At 56.1% G+C, this 20,635-nt stretch overlaps 2 protein-coding genes across 3 annotated transcripts in view; one reads left to right on the top strand and one right to left on the bottom strand.

Moving 5' to 3' along the window:
• Nucleotides 1–20,635, bottom strand: part of LOC142025194 (scavenger receptor cysteine-rich domain-containing protein DMBT1-like) — a 903,096-nt gene that overhangs the window by 170,076 nt on the left and 712,385 nt on the right. The window lies entirely within an intron of this gene.
• LOC142025213 (putative serine/threonine-protein kinase SBK3) lies at nt 1,307–13,813 on the top strand. 2 transcript variants are annotated; one of them, XM_075017802.1, is made up of 4 exons: nt 1,307–2,772; nt 8,065–8,248; nt 9,199–9,389; nt 10,112–13,813. In XM_075017802.1, the coding sequence occupies exons 1-4, from the start codon at nt 2,485–2,487 to the stop codon at nt 10,931–10,933; spliced, it is 1,485 nt and encodes a 494-aa protein (XP_074873903.1). In that variant the 5' UTR covers nt 1,307–2,484; the 3' UTR covers nt 10,934–13,813. The 2 variants fall into 2 exon arrangements, with proteins under 2 accessions (XP_074873903.1, XP_074873902.1); XM_075017801.1 differs by having other exon boundaries at nt 9,199–9,401.

Genomic DNA, 20,635 nt, shown 5'->3' with positions numbered 1-20,635 from the left:
GCCAAAAACCAAAATATATGTCGCTGTCATCAAGTGCGTACAGCCGGCGAGGGACCCAGTGGCTGAGGTTTTCAACGCCCTGATGGAACTGATGCAGTCAAGTGAAGCCAAAGCCAGAGTCTGGCACCAGACACAGAGTCTGGCTCACCAGAAAACCAACTTCAGAGGTCTGGTTCCAGTTGTGGTTTGGCAGGGCGTCCCCTTCCCCGTGCACGTTGCATGCAAAGTGGTACGCACGCAGGCAAGGGAGGTTGTAACCACCACAACCTTGATCAGATGCTGCCTTGATTTCATTGCGTTCCACAGAGACAATGGCATTGCGCTCGCTGGCTGGGCTTCCATTAGTTCGACCACAGGACTGGAGTTATCAGTCTAAGGCTGTGACCCACTGTAATGCTACTTACTACGGGGCTACCCAGTGCTGGGGCACAGTGCTGAAAACTGGTGCATTGCTGTGATTCTTCACACTGAAAAGTTTCTCTCAGCTTAGAGGGAATATTTTATTTTGTTTGCTTATCTGTGGCCTGAATCAAGACAGATTTGTAGAGTGCAGTGTGCAAACGTGGGATCTTACACGACAGAGGTGACTCATGCAGGCGAACTGTGTGTCGCAGTCATGAGATGGTCTATAACTCTTTGGAAGTCTAACGAATGGGGAGGGGGCGCAGAAGTCGCTCCTGGTCTGGTGTGTGTCTGGGTTCGGTCTAGGGACAGCCCTGCTGTCTCTGCCTGCAGCTCGGACTCGTGCCGGTCTCCAGGCCAGGGGTAGGGCTTGGCAGCTCAGGACATCTCTTGCGGGGGAGCGCAGGAAAAGCCCTGTCTTCCATGCTGGCGCACAGAGGTCCCACTCCCGGGCACCCTCTCCCTTCCTCCCCGGCCCTGCATGGCACCAAACTCAGCTCGGCCTGTCTGTATGCGATTTTGTGATACTCTGGGTCTCCATAGGCCAGTGCACCTACCTCCCCCATAGATTCCCCTATGACTATATCCCCCCAACAGTTACTTTCCCCCACACACCTACCTTCCCCCCCAGATACCCCCAAGCACATACCTCCCCCAACAGGTATCTCCACAGATACACCCCCCACAACTCGCTCCCTCCCACAGGTACCACCTCCCCACAGAGAGCTCCATGGACATACCTCCCCAGCAGATATCCCCACATACCTACCTGCTCTCCACACATACCCCCAAGCACCTACCTTCCCCCACAGATATTCCCATGCACCTATCTCCCCCATAAGTGCCCCCCACATACCTCCACCCCATGTGCACCCCCCCCACAGACATTCACCCCCACATACGCCCTCCCACAGACGTACCCCCTTGCGCACGTACATACCCGCCTATACAGCCTCATAGGCACAGCCCATCTCTACACCCATACAGGCCCAGTGCTTATCTGCCCCGCACGTACACCCACATACATATGCCTGCCCCAAACATATGCACCCTCACACCAACACAACCGCATGCAGCCTGCTCACACAGACACACATTTCCCCTATGTACTTACTCACAAACACATCTATAGCCCATAAATAGAGGCACCTGCCCACCCCCCGCACACAGCCCCAAGCACAGACCTGTCACCACCCACAGCTACCACAAACAAACACCCCCGCGGGGCACAAGCCAGCTCCCACACACATACCACAATCCCCTCCCCACCCACCCACGCAGACGCCGTCGCGCCAGCGGGCTGCCTGCCATGGCTTTGCCCAGCGCTGAGGACAGCTGGCTGCGGGCCGCGGGCCTGAGTCTTAATGCCCAGTGGCTTTCCCTCACCTGGCATGGTGCTCTGTCCTTCACAGCTCCTGAGGTTCTTTTGGGGGGGTGGTAATTGATGCAGAAGCACCTCTAACCAGCCGGGTGTGTGTGCCGGGCCGGACCTGAAGTGCCCCACACCACGGCCGCCCCACATGGGGCCTATGGAACAGACAGCTCAGGGGGGCGGCCAGTTCCCCCCACTAGGACCGTGCTGTCTATACGCCATCTTTTCTTCCCCTTCGGTCCCCCTCCAGCAGATCCATGTGTACAGACTCCCTGCCACAGGTCCTGCGGAGCCAGCCGGCCCCTGTACCTGTCTGTTCTCAGACACGCCCCCGTAGTCATCGTCAGAATGACACTGTGCATGTGTGTATGTGGATGTCCCCTTATGCCCTACTCATCTATCTATCTATCTATCTATCTATCTATCCCCACATACCTTCTCTAATGTAATTTCTCTCTGTCCGTACACCCCCCTTCTCTCCAGCACAGCACAGTCTGTCCCTAGCACAGCGCTCTGCGTTGTCTGTTTCTCTGGCTGCCTGTGCCCTGCAGCTGCGGGGAGCGGAGGGGTGTTGCTGAGGGCCATGGGGAGGAGGCTGGGGGCTACACCTTGCCTGGGGCAGCAATGCTGGGGGCATTGTTGTCAGTGGGCTGCTCAACACCAGCCTGTCTGCCTATGTTTGGAAGTCGGTGTGGATTGTGTTTGAGTCAATGACACATGCTCTCCGCAAGCGGGAGAGATTATCCCAGCGCAGGACAGCCCAGGGGACAGAGAGTGCAGGCCAGTGCAGGGAAAGTCTGAGTCACAGCTCCTGCTCCTGGGGACTGCACGCCTGGCCCGCAGCTTGGCCCAGTGCAAGGAGAGCCACAGAGCCACAGCAGCGCAGAGTCCCTGCACGCCGAACTCCCCGGCATGGTCGCTGGGTGCACGCCAGCAACAGGATCTCTGCACGGCACCTCCTGAGAGAGAGTCCCTCCAGGCCCAGTGTGGACACTAGGGTGAGCGAGAGGCCTTCAACCACCATGATCTATCTGTCTATCTATCTATCTATCTCCATGTAACCCCTCTGTCTGTCTGTCTCTCTCTCTCTAACCACAAATGCCATCATGATCTCTAAGAAGGGGGTGTTGGTGATGGTGCCCATCTCCGGGTAGAAGTGCATTAGCTGGTTCCCCCCGACTCCCTGGGTGAGCAGAAATGCTCTCCCCAGTCATGCTGGAGGACATGGCAAATGGGGAGGGTGCTGGAATGCCCCAGGGCAGAGCCAGGGCTGGATGCTGCCAGAGGAGGGTGCCCTCGCACCCAGAGGGTGCTGAGCAGCGTTCCCTGTGAGCTGAGCGCTTGGGCAGCTGCTCGGGGAGCTTCAGGAGCTGCTCAGCTGATTAGCAGAGCACTCACAGGGGGCTGCATGTGTGTCGACTGGGTGGTGCACATCCACATGTGCCTTGGTGCACATCACAAAATTTATTCTGCCCACGGATCGGAAAGAGGAGTGGGAAAGCCAGTGCTGACTGCTCCTGACTCCCTGCGAGGCTGGCACAAGGCAAGGCTCACACCGTGCCGACGTGCGCACCGCGCTGCAGCAGGTGCCAGAGCATCACATCGCCAGCACTGGCGTGGCGTTGGCTGCGTACTCCTGAGGGTCTGTGAGCTCTTGGGCTCTGCCCTGCCACTTCCTCTTCAGAGCGCGATCCTGCGGCACAGAGCTAACTGGCCTCTTCCGTCAGGTAAGCTGCCCAGCGGCCAGCATGCTGGTGCAGGTGGATTCCCTCCCTGGCTGTCGTCCCATAGATGGAGGGTGGTGTCAGGATAGACAGATGGACAGAGAGACAGACAGATGGACACCTTTATGGGCACAGGCAGGTGTGTTTACATGGGAAAATGTGTGTGTGTGGGGGGGGGGCAGGCAGTGGGGGGGATAAACAGTGTATATGAGGATAGATGGAGCCAAATTGTCTCCAGACCTGAGTAGTCCCCTCTGTGATGAGCTGCTCAGAGCTGACTTCAGGGCTAGCGCCTGTTCCAGGGACATCTCTTTCAGGGCTGGTGGAACACCAATGCCGATGGAAGAGGCTCTTCCCATCTTTACAGCCCTGCCCAGATATAAAACTGGCACCCCTGTCCACACCTGCACCTGCAAAAATGAGCCACGGACGTCTATGGATTTCCAGATTTCTAGATACAAAATTTGTACCCATATCCACAGCTGCATCTGCAAAAATGAGCCGTGGATGTCTGCACTCCTATCCACAGATGCAGATACCTGCCGAAATAAAGCCGGTATCTGTGGCTTCGCTTCCATAAGCACTACAGCAGCACAACTATCAGCGCAGACAAGTCCTTAGCCCTGGTCTACACTGCTTGGCTAAAATGAAGCAACTTACGTCTCCCTAACTCAGTAAGCGTCCACACTAACTCCCACTGATCTAAGTGCCCAGCTGTGGTGGTTCTCTACCAGGGAGGTGCTGGTTGAGACCCATTGCAGTAGCCACATAGGGAAATGCATAGATCTTCGGGGGGTATTTTGGCTTATTTAGGTATTTGCCTAACTTCACAACAGGCTGCATAAAAAGCACCGACAAAGTCAGTACGAACTCAATTTTCATTCCACTGATGACTTGTTTCGACATCCCTACCTGCTGAAAAGTATGTACCATATTTATGTTCCAATGGATTTACTGTATAGTGATATGGTGAAAGCGAGAAAATAATCCATTTTCCGGTAATCATGTAGTTGTGGCACTTTTGTGCGCCTATATTGGATTTTGTAAGTGAGTCGTTTTTAGGGGTACGTCTCACCATACTGCAGCATTGATGTTGAGGAGATCAATCTTCTGGGATTTGATTTAGCACGTCTAGCAGGCATGCTCTAAATTGAACCCTGAGGACCCCCCTGTTGACACTGGTGCTCCTCACCTTTGTGAGGAGTAAGGACGTCCACAGGAGAGTTTCTCCCATCAACCTCCTGCTGTGGGGATGGCGGAGAAAGTTGACCTAAGGTAAGTTATTCTGCAGCTGGAGTTGCTTATCTTAGGTAGACTTTCTCCCCTAATGTAGACCTGCCCTTAGTAATGTGAAACTCAGGGGTACGGAAGGCAAATCAGACTCCTGACGGGAACAGTTGTCTGGAAAGGTTGAAGGCTGGCCCTATTATACCAACTTAATAACTCTTCCTCCACCAGAGGCACAGTGCTTGGTTTGATGTGCTCAAGTCAGCCTGGCACTGATGTAGGCACTGAGGCTTTGTCTACACTGGTAAGTTGGAAGCACAAACTTAGCAACACTTTAACCTGATGGTGTGACCACAGCACCAGCGCTGGGAGTAATCCAGCTCCACGAGGGGAGTAGCTAACAGTGCCAGCAGCCTGTGTACATTGGTGCTGCACCGCGAAGTAACTTACTGCGCTTGAGGGGCGTATGCTCTTTCACACCCCTGAGCCAGAAAGGTGCAGCACAGCACAGTAGCAGCGAAGGCCAGTTCGGTGTTACTGACGCGGTCTGTTGCTGCCTTTCAGAAGCCGTCCCACCATGCCCCACAGTAGCAGTTAAGTCACTGTAATATTTGAGGTTTCTGAGGTACCGCTGAGAGGGTCAAATTAGGGCAGATTGCTTAAAGGCAGAACTACTGCCAGCCCAAGACTGGGGGTCTTCCACTTTAAGGCACACCAAACCAGTCGTCAAGATCACTTCTGTTGGCATACTGCCAGCAAGGAGTCACACAGGCAATTCCCCTGTACACTCCAGCTTCCCTTGTGCCACAGTCAATATCCCTCCTCACACAAACAAGCGGTTATGAAAATCAATCTCACCAAAGTCACACGGGTTCTTCTGATCCCATAGGACCAGCCACATTTCCAGATTGATGAATGCCTCAGATCTTAGGCTGGGCCAATCCTTTGGAATCTAAAATGTAAAGGTTTAAGAAAGAAAGAAAGAAAGAAAGTTTGAGTAAAATTGTTAAAGAAATTCCATTACCTACACCAGTAGAAAGTTCTGGGTTCAGACTCTTTGCAGAAATGGACTAAGTTGCTACCTTAAAAGTCTCTGGAAATCACCCTTTGTTAGGATGAGTCAACGTACTGACACGGAGCACAGTGAGGACATGCAAAAAGTACTGAAGTACTGGGGTGGCTGTGGGTGCACAGAGGTTAGGTCGACTTAATTTTGCAGCTGCTGGTCCCTGGTGTATAAAGAACAAACTAGCTGCCCAGTAACTGCAGGCGTGAAAATCTCCAGGAGCACCCACGGGGGAGCCAGAGAGCTGCACCACAGAGGTGGGATTTGAACCTAGGTCTTCTCTCTCTTGACTGGGTGCACTGTTCACTGGGCTAGAATCATGGAGCTCTTCTTGGGGGTTTTTATGAGGGGGCTGGCTTGGCACACTGCTCCTCCCTGGCACACACCACCCAGCTCCAGGCTGGGGGTCTCAGCTGTCAAACCCCAGCTGGAGTCTACCAGAGACCAGCTGCTGCATTGCTGAGACCTTTGTGCATCCAGTCCTGGTCGCTCAGGTCGGATTCACTTTTCTGCTTTGGGAGGCACAGCCCTTGTCTGGCAGCTGGAGGGAAGAGCTGGAAAGATAGGTGGGTGGTGGATGGGGCTGGGCCACCCTGCAGGCAGGTGCAGCTCCTGGTCTGTAACCCTGCCAGCCCCAGCGGGAGCTGGGGACTCTGCCCAGTCACAATGAGTGCTAACAAGTGCTGGCTCACAGCCAGGAAAATTCAGCAGCCTGGCAGGCAGAGGAAGCCCCCTTCTGGGTGGAGACCGTCCCAGACCTGGGGATGTGATCACCCTGGGCCAAGACCCACGGCACGACTCAGTCTCCCCCATGGGCATTGGGGTGAATAGCAGATAGGGTCAGGACCAGGGCCAGCTCAGCAACAAGCCTGTACCCAGGTAATCTTTGCTGGGTAGATAACAGGACACAAAGAGGCCCCTTCCTTTCCCCACGCTGCTGCTCCATGCCCCGGTCCCAGGGCTACATTTCCCCAGTGTGGGGCAACACCAGGGGCTCTGCTACCAGGCAGGGCCTAGCCCCCTGCTCCAGCCACTAGACCTCAGCCCTGCTTTGCTTGCCAGGGCTGTGGAAAGAGCCCAAGATTCCTGGCTCCCCCATCCCCTAGCTAGGGCTCGCTAGACCCCCACTCCTTTCCCAGAGTTGGGGCAAAATAACCCAGGAGTCCTGGCTCCCAGCCCCCTCTGACACTTAGACTGCAGTCTTCCTTGCACAGCTCAGAGGGGTAAATCTGTTAGTCTGTATCTTCACCAAACAAAGCAAGTTGTCCTGTAGCACCTGGGGTAGGTGCTGCTTATGCCATCCAGAAGGCATGGGGAGGTCTGGCTGGGCCCTGCCTCCTGAGGGCAGAAAAGGTTTGCCATGGAGCAGGGAACCGGCCCTGTCAGAGGGGCACAAAGACAGCACTTTGCCAGGCAGGGGCCTGGCAGTCCCAGGCTCCCTCAGAGCAGAGCTTTGCATGGTTCCCACATCCCAGACCTGGGAGCAAATTATCTCGCCTGTCCTCTGTGTCCCTTTCGGCCCCCAGTGTGCCCCATGTTGGGACAATCTGGTCCCTGCCCCTCTTATCACCCTCTGCTGCAGTCCCCGGCCCAGTGTCCCTTCCCCCAGGCTGGAACCACGCAGACCCTGCCCCTCAGCATTCCCTCTTTCTGGGACCGCCCAGCCCCTGCCCCTCTTAGCATCCCCCATGATAAAGCCAGCCAGCCCCTGCCCCTTCTTACTGCCCCGCCTCCAGGCTGGCACCAGCTGGGTGGGGCTCTGGGCCCCATATGTGAGCCAGCAGCACACCCTGTGCCTGGCATGCGTTCCTCAGCCACAAGGGGTGTCTGCGAGTGGGCAGGCCCCAGGCCTCACAGCCTGGCCAGGATGCTGATCAATGCCGGGAGGAGGGAAGGAACCCAGTGCAGCGCCGCATGGCAGGGCCTCAGCAAGCAGGGAAAGGTGCTGACTCCGTTTATCTCACACCTCCCGGCTCAGGGCTGCCGAGATCTGAACACTTCCCAGAGCAGGGAAATTGAGAGCTGAGGGGAATTCACTCAGCTCAGCTGGGACAGAGCCAGAAATAGAACCCAGGCGTCCTGGCTCCCATGCTCCCCTGCCTGCCAGCCCCACTGCTGCCCAGAGACGGGAGAGAACCCAGGCGTCCCAGGGCCACCCCAGTTCTAGCCCTATAGTTCCCACTGCTGCCCCCTTGGCTCTGTAGGGCTCAGGAGACAGGCACAGTGGGCGTAGCGAGGGGGCCCCTTTGACAGGCGCTGCCTTCTCCCCTCAGGCACCAGCAGTGCAGGACATGGAGCTCCCGGAGGCGGAGGACAACGTGGAGTTCCTGGAGCGGCTGATGGAGGTGACCTCGCGCAGCCTGCCCCAGCTGGAGCTGCAGGAGCAATACACCGTCGTCAAGGAGCTGGGCAGCGGTACCTACGGCAAAGTGCTCCTGGCAGAGCACCGGGAGCAAGGTGAGGGCAGTGCCAGCTGCTGCCAAGCAGGCCAGGCCTGGGCAGCTGCAGCCAGCATTAGGGCCCTGCAGGGAGCAGGGTGGGGGCTCAGTACGGGGTGCTCCCTCCTCACAGTCAGCACTGACCAGGTATCCCAGCAAGTACTAGGGGGCCTGTTCTGCAGTGAGCGGTGCACAGCTAGGTAGGGGGTGCTCTCCTCACAGCCAGCGCTGACCTGGTGCTCCAGGGGGCGCTGGGGGGCTCTGTGCTGCAGTGAGAGGTGCACAGATCAGTAGGGGGCGCTCTCCTCCCAGTCAGCGCTGACCTGGTGCTCCAGGGGGCGCTGGGGGGCTCTGTGCTGCAGTGAGAGGTGCACAGATCAGTAGGGGGCGCTCTCCTCACAGCCAGTGCTGACCTGGTTCTCCAGGGGGCGCTGGGGGGCTCTGTGCTGCAGTGAGAGGTGCACAGATCAGTAGGGGGCGCTCTCCTCCCAGTCAGCGCTGACCTGGTGGTCCAGGGGGCGCTGGGGGGCTCTGTGCTGCAGTGAGAGGTGCACAGATCAGTAGGGGGCGCTCTCTCCCTGCAGTCAGTGCTGACCCAGTAGGCAGGTTGTGCTGTGCAGTGTGTGTGTGGGGGAGGGGGCTGCAGGGACTGCCCCCAGTTGCTGTCTGACCCCCCCGAAAGTAGCCAGCTCCCTTGTGGTTGCTGCTCCTGGCACAGGCACCTACGGCCCCATGCCAAACAGCAGGTGATCTATTGCTCTGCCCTCCAAGCCACTTGGAACAGGCAGAGAGGGGAGGGGGCAGCCAGTGCAGGGAGTGATCCCACCCAGGACACTTTACACCCAGCACCTACTGACAAAAAGGGGCTCCCTCCACCCCCTCTGTTTGTGCCCAGCCCCCACCCCCAGGACCCAGGCCCTGTCCTTTGCTGAGACCCACTGACCCACCTTCCCCCCGCCTCGTATCCAGGCACAGCCCTGGTGCTCAAGGTGATGCCCAAGGAGAGGACAGAGCGGCGGGCATTCCTGCGGGAGTACTGCATCGCGCTCTGCCTGTCGGCACACGCCGGGTTCCTGCGCACCCTGCCCACCGCTTTCGAGAGCCCCACTCACTTTGCCTTCGCACAGGAGCTGGCGCCCGCGGGGGACCTGTGTGCCATCGTGCGTGATGGGGTATGCTGGGGGTGGGCTCCGGGGGGGGGGGTGGAGCACGAAGGGCTGGTGATCAGAACATGGGGCACCAGGGGTCAGCAGGGCTGTTGGGCAGAGGACAGGCTGGGGAGCAGGGTGTGGGGCTCTGGAGAGTGCTGCATGAGGGCTCAGGGCTGGGGAGTGGCTAGCTGGGGTTCAGTGGAATGGGCTGGGAAATGGCCAGGGGACTGAGGCTCCTGGGGCGCAGGGGCTGGTGGGCTGTGGGCTCAGTGGCAGGGCAGGGGAGCAAGGGATGCAGGGTGGGGTCTTGGGAGCTCGGGGTGCAGCATGGGAGAGTCTGGAGGGAGCACTAGTCTGTGGTGTGGGGGGGAGGAATGGCACAGGGTACTGGGGGGGTGAAGCTGGATGGAGGATGGGGTGTGAGGGGAAGAGGCACTGTGGGCAGCAAATCCCAGAAGTGATGTCCCCAGAAAAGGCACTGGGCTCTAGGCGCTGGGGGGATGTGTGTGTGTGGGGGGGTCCCCAGAGGGAGGCACTGGGAACTGTGTAGTGTGGGTGCCTGGAAGCGGGCACTGGGGACCATGTGGGGTGGATCCCCAGAGAGGGGCAGTGGGCATTGAGTGGAGTGGGTGCCTGGAAGGGGGCACTAAGCACCATGTGGAGCGAGTCCTGGAGGGGGTCGTGTGGGTGAGAGGCCAGGCCTGTCCTCTTGTAACCCCGTCTCCCTGCAGGAGGGTCTCCCAGAGGCACAGGTGAAGCGCTGCGCAGCCCAGCTGGCTGAGGCCCTGGACTTCATGCATGGCAAAGCCCTTGTGCACCGGGACATCAAGCTGGACAACGTGCTGCTCTTCGACCATGAGTGCCGGCGAGTGAAGCTGGGCGACTTCGGGCTGACGCAGCTGGAGGGTACACCCGTCTGCGCCATGTCGGGCACTCTGCCCTATGCCCCGCCCGAGCTCTGCCTGCTCGATGCCTCCGAGACGCTGGAGCTGGACGCCAGCCTGGATGTCTGGGCCTTCGGAGTGCTGCTGTTCTGCCTCTGCACTGGCTGCTTCCCCTGGGACGTGGCTGTCAGCCCCGACCCCCAGTTTGAGGAGTTTGGCTCCTGGCAGAACACCACCGTGACTGGGCAGGCCCCGGTGCCCTGGAGGGTCTTCAGCTCTGCCGCCCACGAGATGTTCCGGCGCCTGCTGACCCTTGACCCCAACCGCCGCAGCCCAGCCATTGAGGTGCACAAGTACCTGTCCCTGGGCTGGTTGGTGAGTGGCCACCAGGAGCTGGACAGTGCCGTGGCCTTGGGGGACCTGGCTGGAGAGCAGCATAGCCAGGCAGAGCCTGGAAGTGGACCCAGTGTTGCCTGCTGCACTGTGAGCTCTGCTCTGGCCCCATCCAGACTGGGGAATGAGGGGGCAGGAGGGGAGGACAGTGCAGGGGGCACAGGAGGAGGCACTGGCAGGAGCAGAGGGGGAGAGAAGCCAGCCCCCCATGCCAGGGCATCCATCCCCTGCCATCCATCTGTCTCTGTGGCCCCCATCCCTATCACTTCCTGCTGAGGACCCCCAGAGAAGGGGGCTGCCAGGGCTCCCTACCAGAGCTCGCTACAGCCGGAGAGGCACAAGAGAGGACGCAGGGAGCCTGGTCCCCATGACAGCTCCAGCCCCTGCAGGGCAGGCAAAGGAGCCACTACCTGCAGCTCCAGTAAGCGAAGGGGACCCATTGGCCATGGGCTCCCAGCACTGGGCTGCAGCTAAGGGCATTGGTGAATGGCAGGGTCTGCAGGGCATGCACAGCAGTCAGGGAGGGAACGTGGGACCCTTCATGGGCCTACGTTGGGTGTCCTCACTGCCGACACCACAGGGAGAAGCGCAGAGGGGCCAGAGAGAAGCTAGACAATGGATTTGGGGCTGGGAACCTTCCAGGCTGGGGGTCACTGGAGCAGCTTGGTCAATTCTGCTGCTGCCCCTCCTTTGCCATAGGGGGCGCTCTCTCCCTGCAGTCAACGCTGACCTGGTGCTCCAGGGGGCACTAGGGAGCCTGTGCTGCCAAGCAGGGCACTGCTCAGTAGGGGGCACTCTCTCCCTGCAGTCAACGCTGACCTGGTGCTCCAGGGGGCGCTAGGGGACCTGTGCTAAAAGGGTCATTCGTGGGTGCTGAGCACTGTGCTAAGCTGACCTAAGGCCCACACAAACAGGGCTAACAGGCGGAGGTATTCTTCCGCCGACCTAACCACTGTCTCTTGGCAGTGGGTTACCTACGCCAAGGGATGGGAGTCTCTAGCTGCTGTCGATAGTGGCTGTGTTGCAGCTCTACCGTAGCATTTTAAGTGTTGACAAGCCCTCTGTCCTTTCTCCATTACCCCTGGTCGCCATGCAAAGAAAAGGGAAACTGAGGCACACCGCGACCTCACAAAAATATTACCAAAAAGCCCCCCTTGGTCTCAGCTCTTCCCCCTTTGAGACTGAATGGAGCAGGGTCACTTTAACTGGGCCCCTGGGGACGTCTGACCGCACTAATACTCTCCATCCACTCCACCGCCTCTTTCCGCCAGCTGGCTCTTCCGAAAGTCTTACGGAGTTTCTAAGGAACGAAATTTACCGCTTGCTGTACGCAGCTCGGTGCGCTTCCCCAAAACCCCTCATGTCTGGTCTGTTAGCTGACACTAGCAGAGGGCACATGGAGACTTCTCACATGGCTGGTGCCCTGTGAAATAGGGACGGGTCCTGCCTCACCCTCCAGGGAGGGAGAAGGACAGTGCCTCCATGTTCCTCCATGTATCAGCCCTCCTGGTTACAGCCTGGGGTGTTGGGATGTCCAGGATGGGGTATGACGTGGTCCCTTGAGCACTGAGCAGGTTTTTCCCCTGCACCACAAGCCCCCAGGATCAGTGCTGTGCTCCCAGCTTTGGACCTGCCTCCCTGGAGAGCCACTTCAGCAGGCGACCCCGACGGGCACCCACTGGTACACCGCATGGCCTCATCACCTCCTAAGAGTGACTCCCCGGGCTCTAGCTCTCCTGGTTTCTCCCTGTGAGCTCTGCCTAGTGCATCCAGCTGGGACACTCCTGGGAAAGACTTTTTCACCATGCAGGGACCAATGCAGCTCAGCCAGAATTTGCAAGAACACTGACAGGGCTTTCAAAGCAGTTGGATGTATCAGGCAGTGGCACCCAGCTGTGGACATCCCTCTCTGAGCACAGGGAGCTGGAGGCTAAAGTATCATCTGCCCTGATCAGTGCAGAGCTGAGCCAAGCTGTAGAAAACACCATGGTCAGGCTCTGGGTCTCCCTCAGTTTGGTCAGTTTCCAGGTGAGAGCCCTGATTCCTTCCAGCAACTGGCTCACATCTCTCTGGTCCTTTGTCCTGGAGCTGGGGTCTGTGCCCAGCTTCCCAGCAGAGAGGTGGGAAAATCTGTCTCCCCCTGGTGCATTGGGTGCTAGGTGTCTATGTCCTGGGGATGGTTTTTTCTATGGTCTGGATTTTCCACTGAGAGTTGGCAACAGCTGACCCTTTCCAGTAACCCATTCTGGCTCAGACAGTGGGGCAACATTCATAGCTGTGTCCCCTATCCTGTCTGGGAGCACACTGTCCATTTTCCCCCACTGGGCAGTCATGCAAAATGTAGGGGAAACTGAGGCACACAAAGGTCATACAAATGGAACAAAAGCTTCTTACTTCATCTACCCAGCAAGGTGGCTCTGAATTCAACCAGGGCTCTGGGGTCCCCTGGGGCTGGGCTGGTGAGGCAGGGATGCAGGGTGGTCTCACACCTTTGCCGGCCCTTCTGGAGTTGTCTCTTAACCCCAGGGATGTGAGCATGCAAGGAATGCATTTCCCTGGTTCTCACATCCCCAGTGCAGAACCCTCTCTCGGGCTCCCTGCACAAGAGCTGTGATTTGGGGGCCTCTTGGTTAAAAGAACCCACCATGGTCAAGGCCACTGCCTGACAGATGTCTCTGCGATGGGCTGTTGTCTCAGGCTGCTTTGTGCTTCTTCCCACCAGGCCTCCATCTAATTTTTTCCATCCGGGGCAGAATAAATTTTGTTCTGTGCACCAAAGCACGTGCGGATGGGCACCAGCCATAGAAACACAGGCTGCCCTCTTTAAGTGGCTGTGGGTGCTTGTTAGCCGATGGCCGGGTAATGCGTGGTCTGTGAGCCTTATCACACCCGAGTCTTTAACTGCTAGGACAAACTGTCTGTTCACAGTGGGCAGCCAGGGAGGCTGACGGGTGTCCCAAGAGTCTGCTCTGTGGAGGCAGCATGACCCAGCGCTCAGCTTTTGCTGCACCTTACCACTGCCCAGGCTAATATAGCCAAACCGGCTAAGGTTCTTTGTTTGTGTTCGGCCGAGTTACAGTAATTAGAAGGAGTCAGGCTGGAGCTTAAATGGTTACTATTTATTAAAAGACAGAAATAAAATCTTAATGGTTACGAGGTTATTGCTCTATCTTCTTAACTACTAGTAGGATGATACATATGACGTGCCAATTAGATTACAAGTGAAAGGATACCCAGATGAGGACCAGACGCCTCAGCCTGAAGAGCTCTTACTATTAAATGTGCACAAAAGTACATTGCAGGTATAATTCTCACCCCTGCGTCCTTTGACTCTGGCATAGCCAACATCGTTCACTGAATCCCTCGGGCAGAACAATACGAGGAGGGCATCCCCTGGGTCCTCGGGAGGCAAAGACCTTACCTGACTGGCAGGTATTGGAGCTCAGTTAGAGTGGTCTGCCGGACACTTCTTTATACCCCTTGGGTCACACACACTCTTCCTTATCTAAAGGTACCAATTGTGCTGGTTCGTCTTTGTGACGCCAGTTCTTACAAGGCAGTTGCAATTTAATTTACGCTTGTAAGACAGAGATAACTAAATCATTAAAACAGAACGTTCTTTTTGTATGGGTGGGAGGTTCCTCTGCTGGGACGACATGTGGGTGTATCAATTATCAGTACCAGCCAAGTGCAGTTTGAGGCCCTGTAGTCAGCAGCTAGCCTGTCAACCCTCCTATCTGTATTCTTCAGTCCAGGGTCACGAGGAGACGGCACATCTGGGCTCTGAAGCATCAAAAGACTGTACTTGAGATAAGCGCATCTGTGCTCCCAGGCCTCTAGGACTGTGCTGTTTCTTTGTGCTTTGTGCTCAGAGGCACCTAAAAGGGGCAAGATAGAGTAGAGCAGGGGGATTCTGTCTGGCTACAGTGCTCTGCTAATCATCTGGGGTGGGACCTGAATCTCTCCTGGGCATCTGCTTAAGTGCTCAGCTTACAGGGACACTGTGCCCCACCCTCTTACAGAAATCACACAGATTGCAGAACTAGACTCAGAAACAACAGGAAGTCTTGCAGCACCTTATAGACTAATAGATATTTTGGAGCATAAGCTTTTGTGGGCAAAGACCCGCTTCGGCAGATGCATCTGCCCTGCCGAAGTGGGTCTTTGTCCACGAAAGCTTATGCTCCAAAATATCTGTTAGTCTATAAGGTGCCACAGGACTTCTGGTTGTTTTTGAAGATACAGACTAACACAGCTGCCTCTCAGAACTAGGCTCCTGGCTGGTAAAAGTTCTGCAGCAGTGTTTTCCTGGTGCTCTGGGTCCCCTGCTGGCCTGAGGCGGGATGCCATGAGCCATGTGCAACAGCCTGAGGCAACGCCTTGGGTAAGCACCAGCAGCAGCGCCTTCATCCCACAACCCTCCATTTTATCTATGGGGAGCCTATTTCCTGTATAGGAATTACATAGAAAATGGGCAGGGACTCCCTCGGATGCAGCAGTGCAGAAAGGGATCTATGGGTCATAGTGGACCACAAGCTAAACAGGAGTCAATAGCGTGACGCTGTTGCAAAGAAAGCAAATGTGATTCTGGGATGCATTAACAGGAGTGTTGTGAGCAAGAGATGAGACATCATTCTTCCGCTTTACTCTGCACTGATTAGGCCTCAGCTGGAGTATTGCGCCCAGTTCTGGGCCCCACATGTTAGGAAGGATGTGGAGAAGTTAGAGAGGGTCCAGAGAAGACCAACTAAAATGATGAAATGACTAGAAAACACGCCCGATGAGAGAAGATGAAAAGAATCATTGCTTAGTTTGGAACAGAGAAGGCTGAGAGGAGACATGGTCACAGCTTTCAAGTACCTAAGAGGATGTTACAAGGAGGAGGGAGAAAAATTATTCTCCTTGGCCTCTGAAAATAGGACAAGAAGCAATGGGCTTAAGTTGCAGTGAGGGAGGTTTAAATTAGATATTAGGAAAAATCAGACTCTACGGAATGTGAGTAAATTGCTGCCGGCATTAAGCATCTGCCACTAGCCCCTAACAGCAAAGTCACAGTTCAGCATTTGTCACAAGCCTCTGGGGCTGTGTAAATCGCCAGAGAGGAAGAGACGTTCCCCATAAATACTGGTCTCCAGCAGAGGGGGTTGGTTCCCCCTGGACGTAGAAGGCTCCTCCACGCCGGCAGCCTGGAGCCGAACAATGAAGAGGAGAAAGAGACCGTGATTTACCTGTCCCATCCCTCACCAAGATGGGCCTTGCAAGGGAATTTCTCCCATCAGCTGAGTTTGCAGTTCCAAACTGAAGACGGGGAGGAATAAATTCCCCTTAACAAAGAGGTTTTGGTGTATTGCGGGGGTGGGGGGGGGTCAAGGTTTCCTAGGTGTAAGCAAGAGGTCCTCAGTGCATGGCCTGGGTCAGCTCTCAGGGACCCATAGATGCTTCTATGACTTTTTGAAACTTAAGCCTGGTGCTTGTTTGTGTGGGTCATTGTTTGCCAGCTTTAATAAGAACATGAGAACAGCCAGACTGGGTCCTGTCTTCCGACAGAGGCCAATGCCTGATGCCCTAGTGGAAGTGAACAGAACAGGTAGTCACCAAAGTGATTCCTCTCCTGTCATCTATTTCCAACCTCTGACACACAGAGGCTAAGGACACCCTCCCTACCCATCCTGGCTAATAGCCATTAATGGACCTGTCCTCCATGAATGTATCTAGTTCCTTTTTTGAACCCTGTTAAAATCCTGGTGTTCCCCACATCCTCTGGCAAGGAGTTCCACAGGTTGACTGTGAGCTGTGTGAAGAAAAACTTCCTTCAGTTAGATTTAAACTTGTGACCCAGGTTTAACCCTGTCAATAACCTGCTTGTTTTCTTTTCCTGTTTGTCAGCTGTGAGCTCCTTTATTGCAGGATTGGCCACAAGTGTTGTCTTTGAATCTAAGAGGCACTGAGCGGTCCTCTGAGACTGGGAGTCCCCTCAGTATTGTTCACCCAAATGGCCTCTGGGGTCCAGTGGTGGAGAGGGCCATGTGACTCCGACCCTCCCTGACATGCTCAGGGATCCTATTGGAGTGACACCCAGCTGCCCCCCCCTGCCCCCCCATGCCCACCTCAGGCACTAGAATGGCGCTAGAATCTGAACTCTCCTCATCCCCATCACTGCGGATCAGGCCTGAGGGAGCCAGTGCTGGGGACAGCAGGTTTGCGCCTCTCTGCTGGGGATCAAATGGCAGCAGTGTGAAAAAGTGGGGTTTGCAGGGATTTTATTCCCCTTGTGATGTTGCATATGTTTCCTACTGTCTTGGAGTAGTGCCAGGTGAGGGCCTCAGTTTCCCTAGCCACGGCATCAACGAATAGTTGGTGATGGGAGCTGATGATGGCCTTCGACGCCCTTCATAACCTAGGCAACCAGGTGACACCTTTTGCCTGGGAAAAAGGACAAAGGCTGGAGGAGGGGCCTGAGGGTTGGGATTTGAACTGGGCAGCTGGAGAGTGGGGCAATCTCGGCTGGCTGGAGACCCCCAGCCCTGGGCCTGGCTCTGACCTCCTCTGTGCACCCCACTCCCCGAGGAGGGCTGTACGGACGTCTTCCAGTTTCTGTGCTGACAAGTCTGTGCTGTGCTGTGTCCCTGTAGACTAATAAAACTTCTGTTCTCCCTACGGAATGAGAGTCACGTCTGACGGTGAATGGGGGTGCTGGGTCTGGGGCCCCCACACTCTTCAACAAGCAGCAACAGGCTGACCTCACCCTCCACCACCCAGACACCCGCACTGCCTCCGCCAGCCTCAGGGGTCCACCGTACCCAAGTCAACCTGTGGAATGAACCACCGCAGTATCCTGCGGGAACCTGGTTCAGTATGGAAATAAGCCCCCCTCCGACTGCACATCCTCAGTTATCACCCGTCCCCCGCAATGGGCTCCCATCTTGGGCGCCATCAAACAACTACAGTCCAAGTTCAGTGGGGACCGCAACCTCAAAGCGATCTTTCCTTGATCCCCGCTGCTGGCCTTCAACACACCCTCCCCACTGCATCCTCATCATCAGAAACAAGCTCACTCCAGACCTAGCAACTCAGAGCAGCACCAGACTAAGGGTCCACTGCGACTCCGCTCTCTAAAGGACATTGAAAGATAAGATATTCCTCTGTTAAGGGTCTCTTCTGTATGCGTTCATTGAGCAGCGCACACACACGTCTGTCTCTTAGAGCACTGTTACGCACACCCTTAAAAGTACAGGGTTCGGATAATCTTTTAAACTCTTGCCTAAGAGGAAACAGATTCACCTTCAAGCTGATTCTGTGTACGAAACCTGAAACTTTCTGCTATAACTGGGGCTCGCTGCAAGTGCTCTTGAACAATTCACACGTTCTTGAAAGGTTTTGCTGGCTGGTTTGCCTGGGGTGATCAGACTTTACACTAAACTACTTGTTTTCCCTATCATTTGGCTCAGTAATCTTGTCACATGCTTGGGACGTGTTTGTCATCTATTTCAAAACATTGCTCCAGCTTCTTTCTGTATATGGGCCAGTCCTCCAAGGTGTTCTGGGAGGCTTCTGTATTTCCAGGACAGCCCATGTTCCACTTTACTCCTCTTAGCTTAGTAGCTCAGAGCTGCTGCAGACACCCCTTATGCACTGGGCTGCAAGCAACGTGTCACATTGTTTTTGCTGCTCAGGGCATACAAGGCTCTTGAAACAGAGGGCGACAAAGCAGGCTGCTCCCAAAGGTCACCTCATCATGTCTAGGCTGCTCTCAGCAGACCGTCTGCACCAGAGCCAGATTCATGCTCCCTGCAGATCCCCTGCCTGCCAGTGGGAAGTCAAAAAACAGCCTGGACATATACAGTGAAAGCCACAACTCGAATGCAGTTTTCACTAACCACACAACACCTGATTGCAGCTCTGTGCTGTTACTGTGTGTCTGTCAGTGTGTTTGTCTGTCACAGTGTATGTGTCATTGTGTCGATCGCTGCGTAGTGCAATCATGTCCAATAGGAATTCAAAGATCACCACACTTGTGGTTGTTGTATTTCCACATTCACCAAATTCCCCTCAACTCTGCAAGACCACACAAGCCTCTCAGCCTCGCTCCATGGACGTGCACAGTGAAGTGAATGCCGGCACTTTACAATAGCCGGGTAGGCTCTGCTTGGACACGGCAGCCGAGGCTTTTATGCCCCTCTCTCTGCTTGAGCACCTACAGTGGAAGTCAGCAGGCGCCCCATGGTGTGCAGCTCCTGTAAGAGCTGGCTGAGGTGCAGCAAAAGCCATCCCAGAACTATTTAGAGAGCTGGCCGGGACCCAGGTTACACTAGGACAGTATCTGTAAGATTGCAGAGGGGTCCCATTAGTGGCAGGGTGGCCTAGTGGCTAGGTCCCCATGGCACCTAAGGGCCTGCAGGGTAGGACCCCAGCCCACTCACTACAGTCTATTGCTTTAGTTTGGGGCATGGCCGCAAGAGTCTAAGTCCCCCTTTCTTTGGGGGGTGGTTTGCAGGGGTTCTCCCCCAGCAAGCCCCAGGGAGGGTTTGGAGACTGTGTGCTCCTGCAGCCAACCCAGGGCAGCTGCAGTTCAGGCCCTGTGGGTGTCTGAGCCACTTCCTTGTAGGTCAGCCCCAGATTGGGCTAGCTTCCTTCCTTTTATCCTGCTGCCAGGCCTGGCACAGGCGGCAGGTGAAACAGGGTGGGGCTAATTGGGCCAGCAGGCTCTGTTTAGCCCCTGCACTGCCAGGCCTTCCTCTCACTCCCTCACAAAGACATTGTAAGTTACTTTCACCCCTGCTGCAGGGATAATTACAGCTGGAGAAAGTCCTGACCTGGCCTGGGTGCAGGGAAGCTGCTGCACAGACACACCCGGGGAGCAGCAGCACCGGGCCTGAGAAGCTCATCTGCAGCATCCGGAGCAGACAGAGACAGACAGACGGACAGACAGAGACAGACAGACAGACGGACAGCCAGCCACTGAGCAGCAGCAACCAAAGCTGTCTGCAGACAGCAGCTCCCGACCCCACCTCCCTGCTGGGACAGATCCTTGTCTGGTTCACAGAGCCCATCCGGTCCATTGGATGGTTTAGGGCAACAGTACCAGGCCTCATGCTTTGTGGGACCCTATGGGGCCCAGGGCAGCCTGTAGGGTACTGGGGGAGCTGGCAGCAGGGGTCAGGTCCCCTCCCTGCATTCACCAGTGGCAGAAGCAGGCATAGGCACTGAAAGGACCCAGCCCCAGCCTACTCCCCTCTGCCATCTCCCAGCTGGGTCACTCTGCCTAGGATGACCATATCTGCCTGTCCCAAATATGGGATGCGGGGTATGGGGGTGGGGAGGGGCAGCTCATCCTGCCTCCACCAAGCCCCGGGGAGCTGGGAAGGAGGCAGCAGCCACAGGCCCTCCCCAAGCCCCGGGGAAGCGGCAGGGACACGGCAGTCACCCACGCTCTCCCCACTTCCCCGAGGCTTGGGAAAGTGACTCCCGCCTGTGCATTTGCTGGCAGAAAAGATCAGCAGGGAAGGGCCCAAATGCAGGACAATTTGTCCCTTTTAAAAAATAAGTCAGGATGCCTTTTCGGCATCCCAGATACAGGACTGTCCTGCCTAATACGGGATGGATGGTCACCCCACCTCTGCCTCACTGCTGCACTCCCCCAAGTGATCTGGCTGGGAGCTGGTGTGGAGGGGGGATGGGAAGATACAGTGTGGTGGGGGAGGTAGAGGTGGAGGTGGGTTGTCCCAGGCCCCAACCCACCTGGAGAAGTCGCAGCTCATTCATTCGGAATCACGTCTTGTCTCGCCTGGTAGTGGCTCTGGCTTGACACCTGTTTCAGCCAGACCAGAAGAATGACTCGGGAGAAATGAGACCCAAATTCCTTTACACAGACCAGGACAAAAGGGGCCCTGGCCCTGTTCCCTCCTCCCTCAATCTCTGTTTTCTGTGAAGAACTCACAACAGGTTTGCCTTCTGACCTGAAGATCCTGCCAGTTAGAG

This window comes from Carettochelys insculpta, chromosome 22 (genome assembly GCF_033958435.1).
Source record: "Carettochelys insculpta isolate YL-2023 chromosome 22, ASM3395843v1, whole genome shotgun sequence".
Taxonomy (NCBI): domain Eukaryota; kingdom Metazoa; phylum Chordata; order Testudines; family Carettochelyidae; genus Carettochelys; species Carettochelys insculpta.
Note: the sequence above shows the minus strand (reverse complement) of the source record. Positions and strands in the feature narration are given on the sequence as shown.

Excerpts from the sequence above, each read along its gene's own strand:
- LOC142025213 (XM_075017801.1), top strand. The coding sequence starts at position 2,485 with ATGACACATGCTCTCCGCAAGCGGGAGAGATTATCCCAGCGCAGGACA. Across the intron at positions 2,773-8,064 it reads GGCCCAGTGTGGACACTAGG|GCACCAGCAGTGCAGGACAT; the intron begins GTGAGCGAGAGG and ends TTCTCCCCTCAG. Across the intron at positions 8,249-9,198 it reads GGCAGAGCACCGGGAGCAAG|GCACAGCCCTGGTGCTCAAG; the intron begins GTGAGGGCAGTG and ends CCTCGTATCCAG.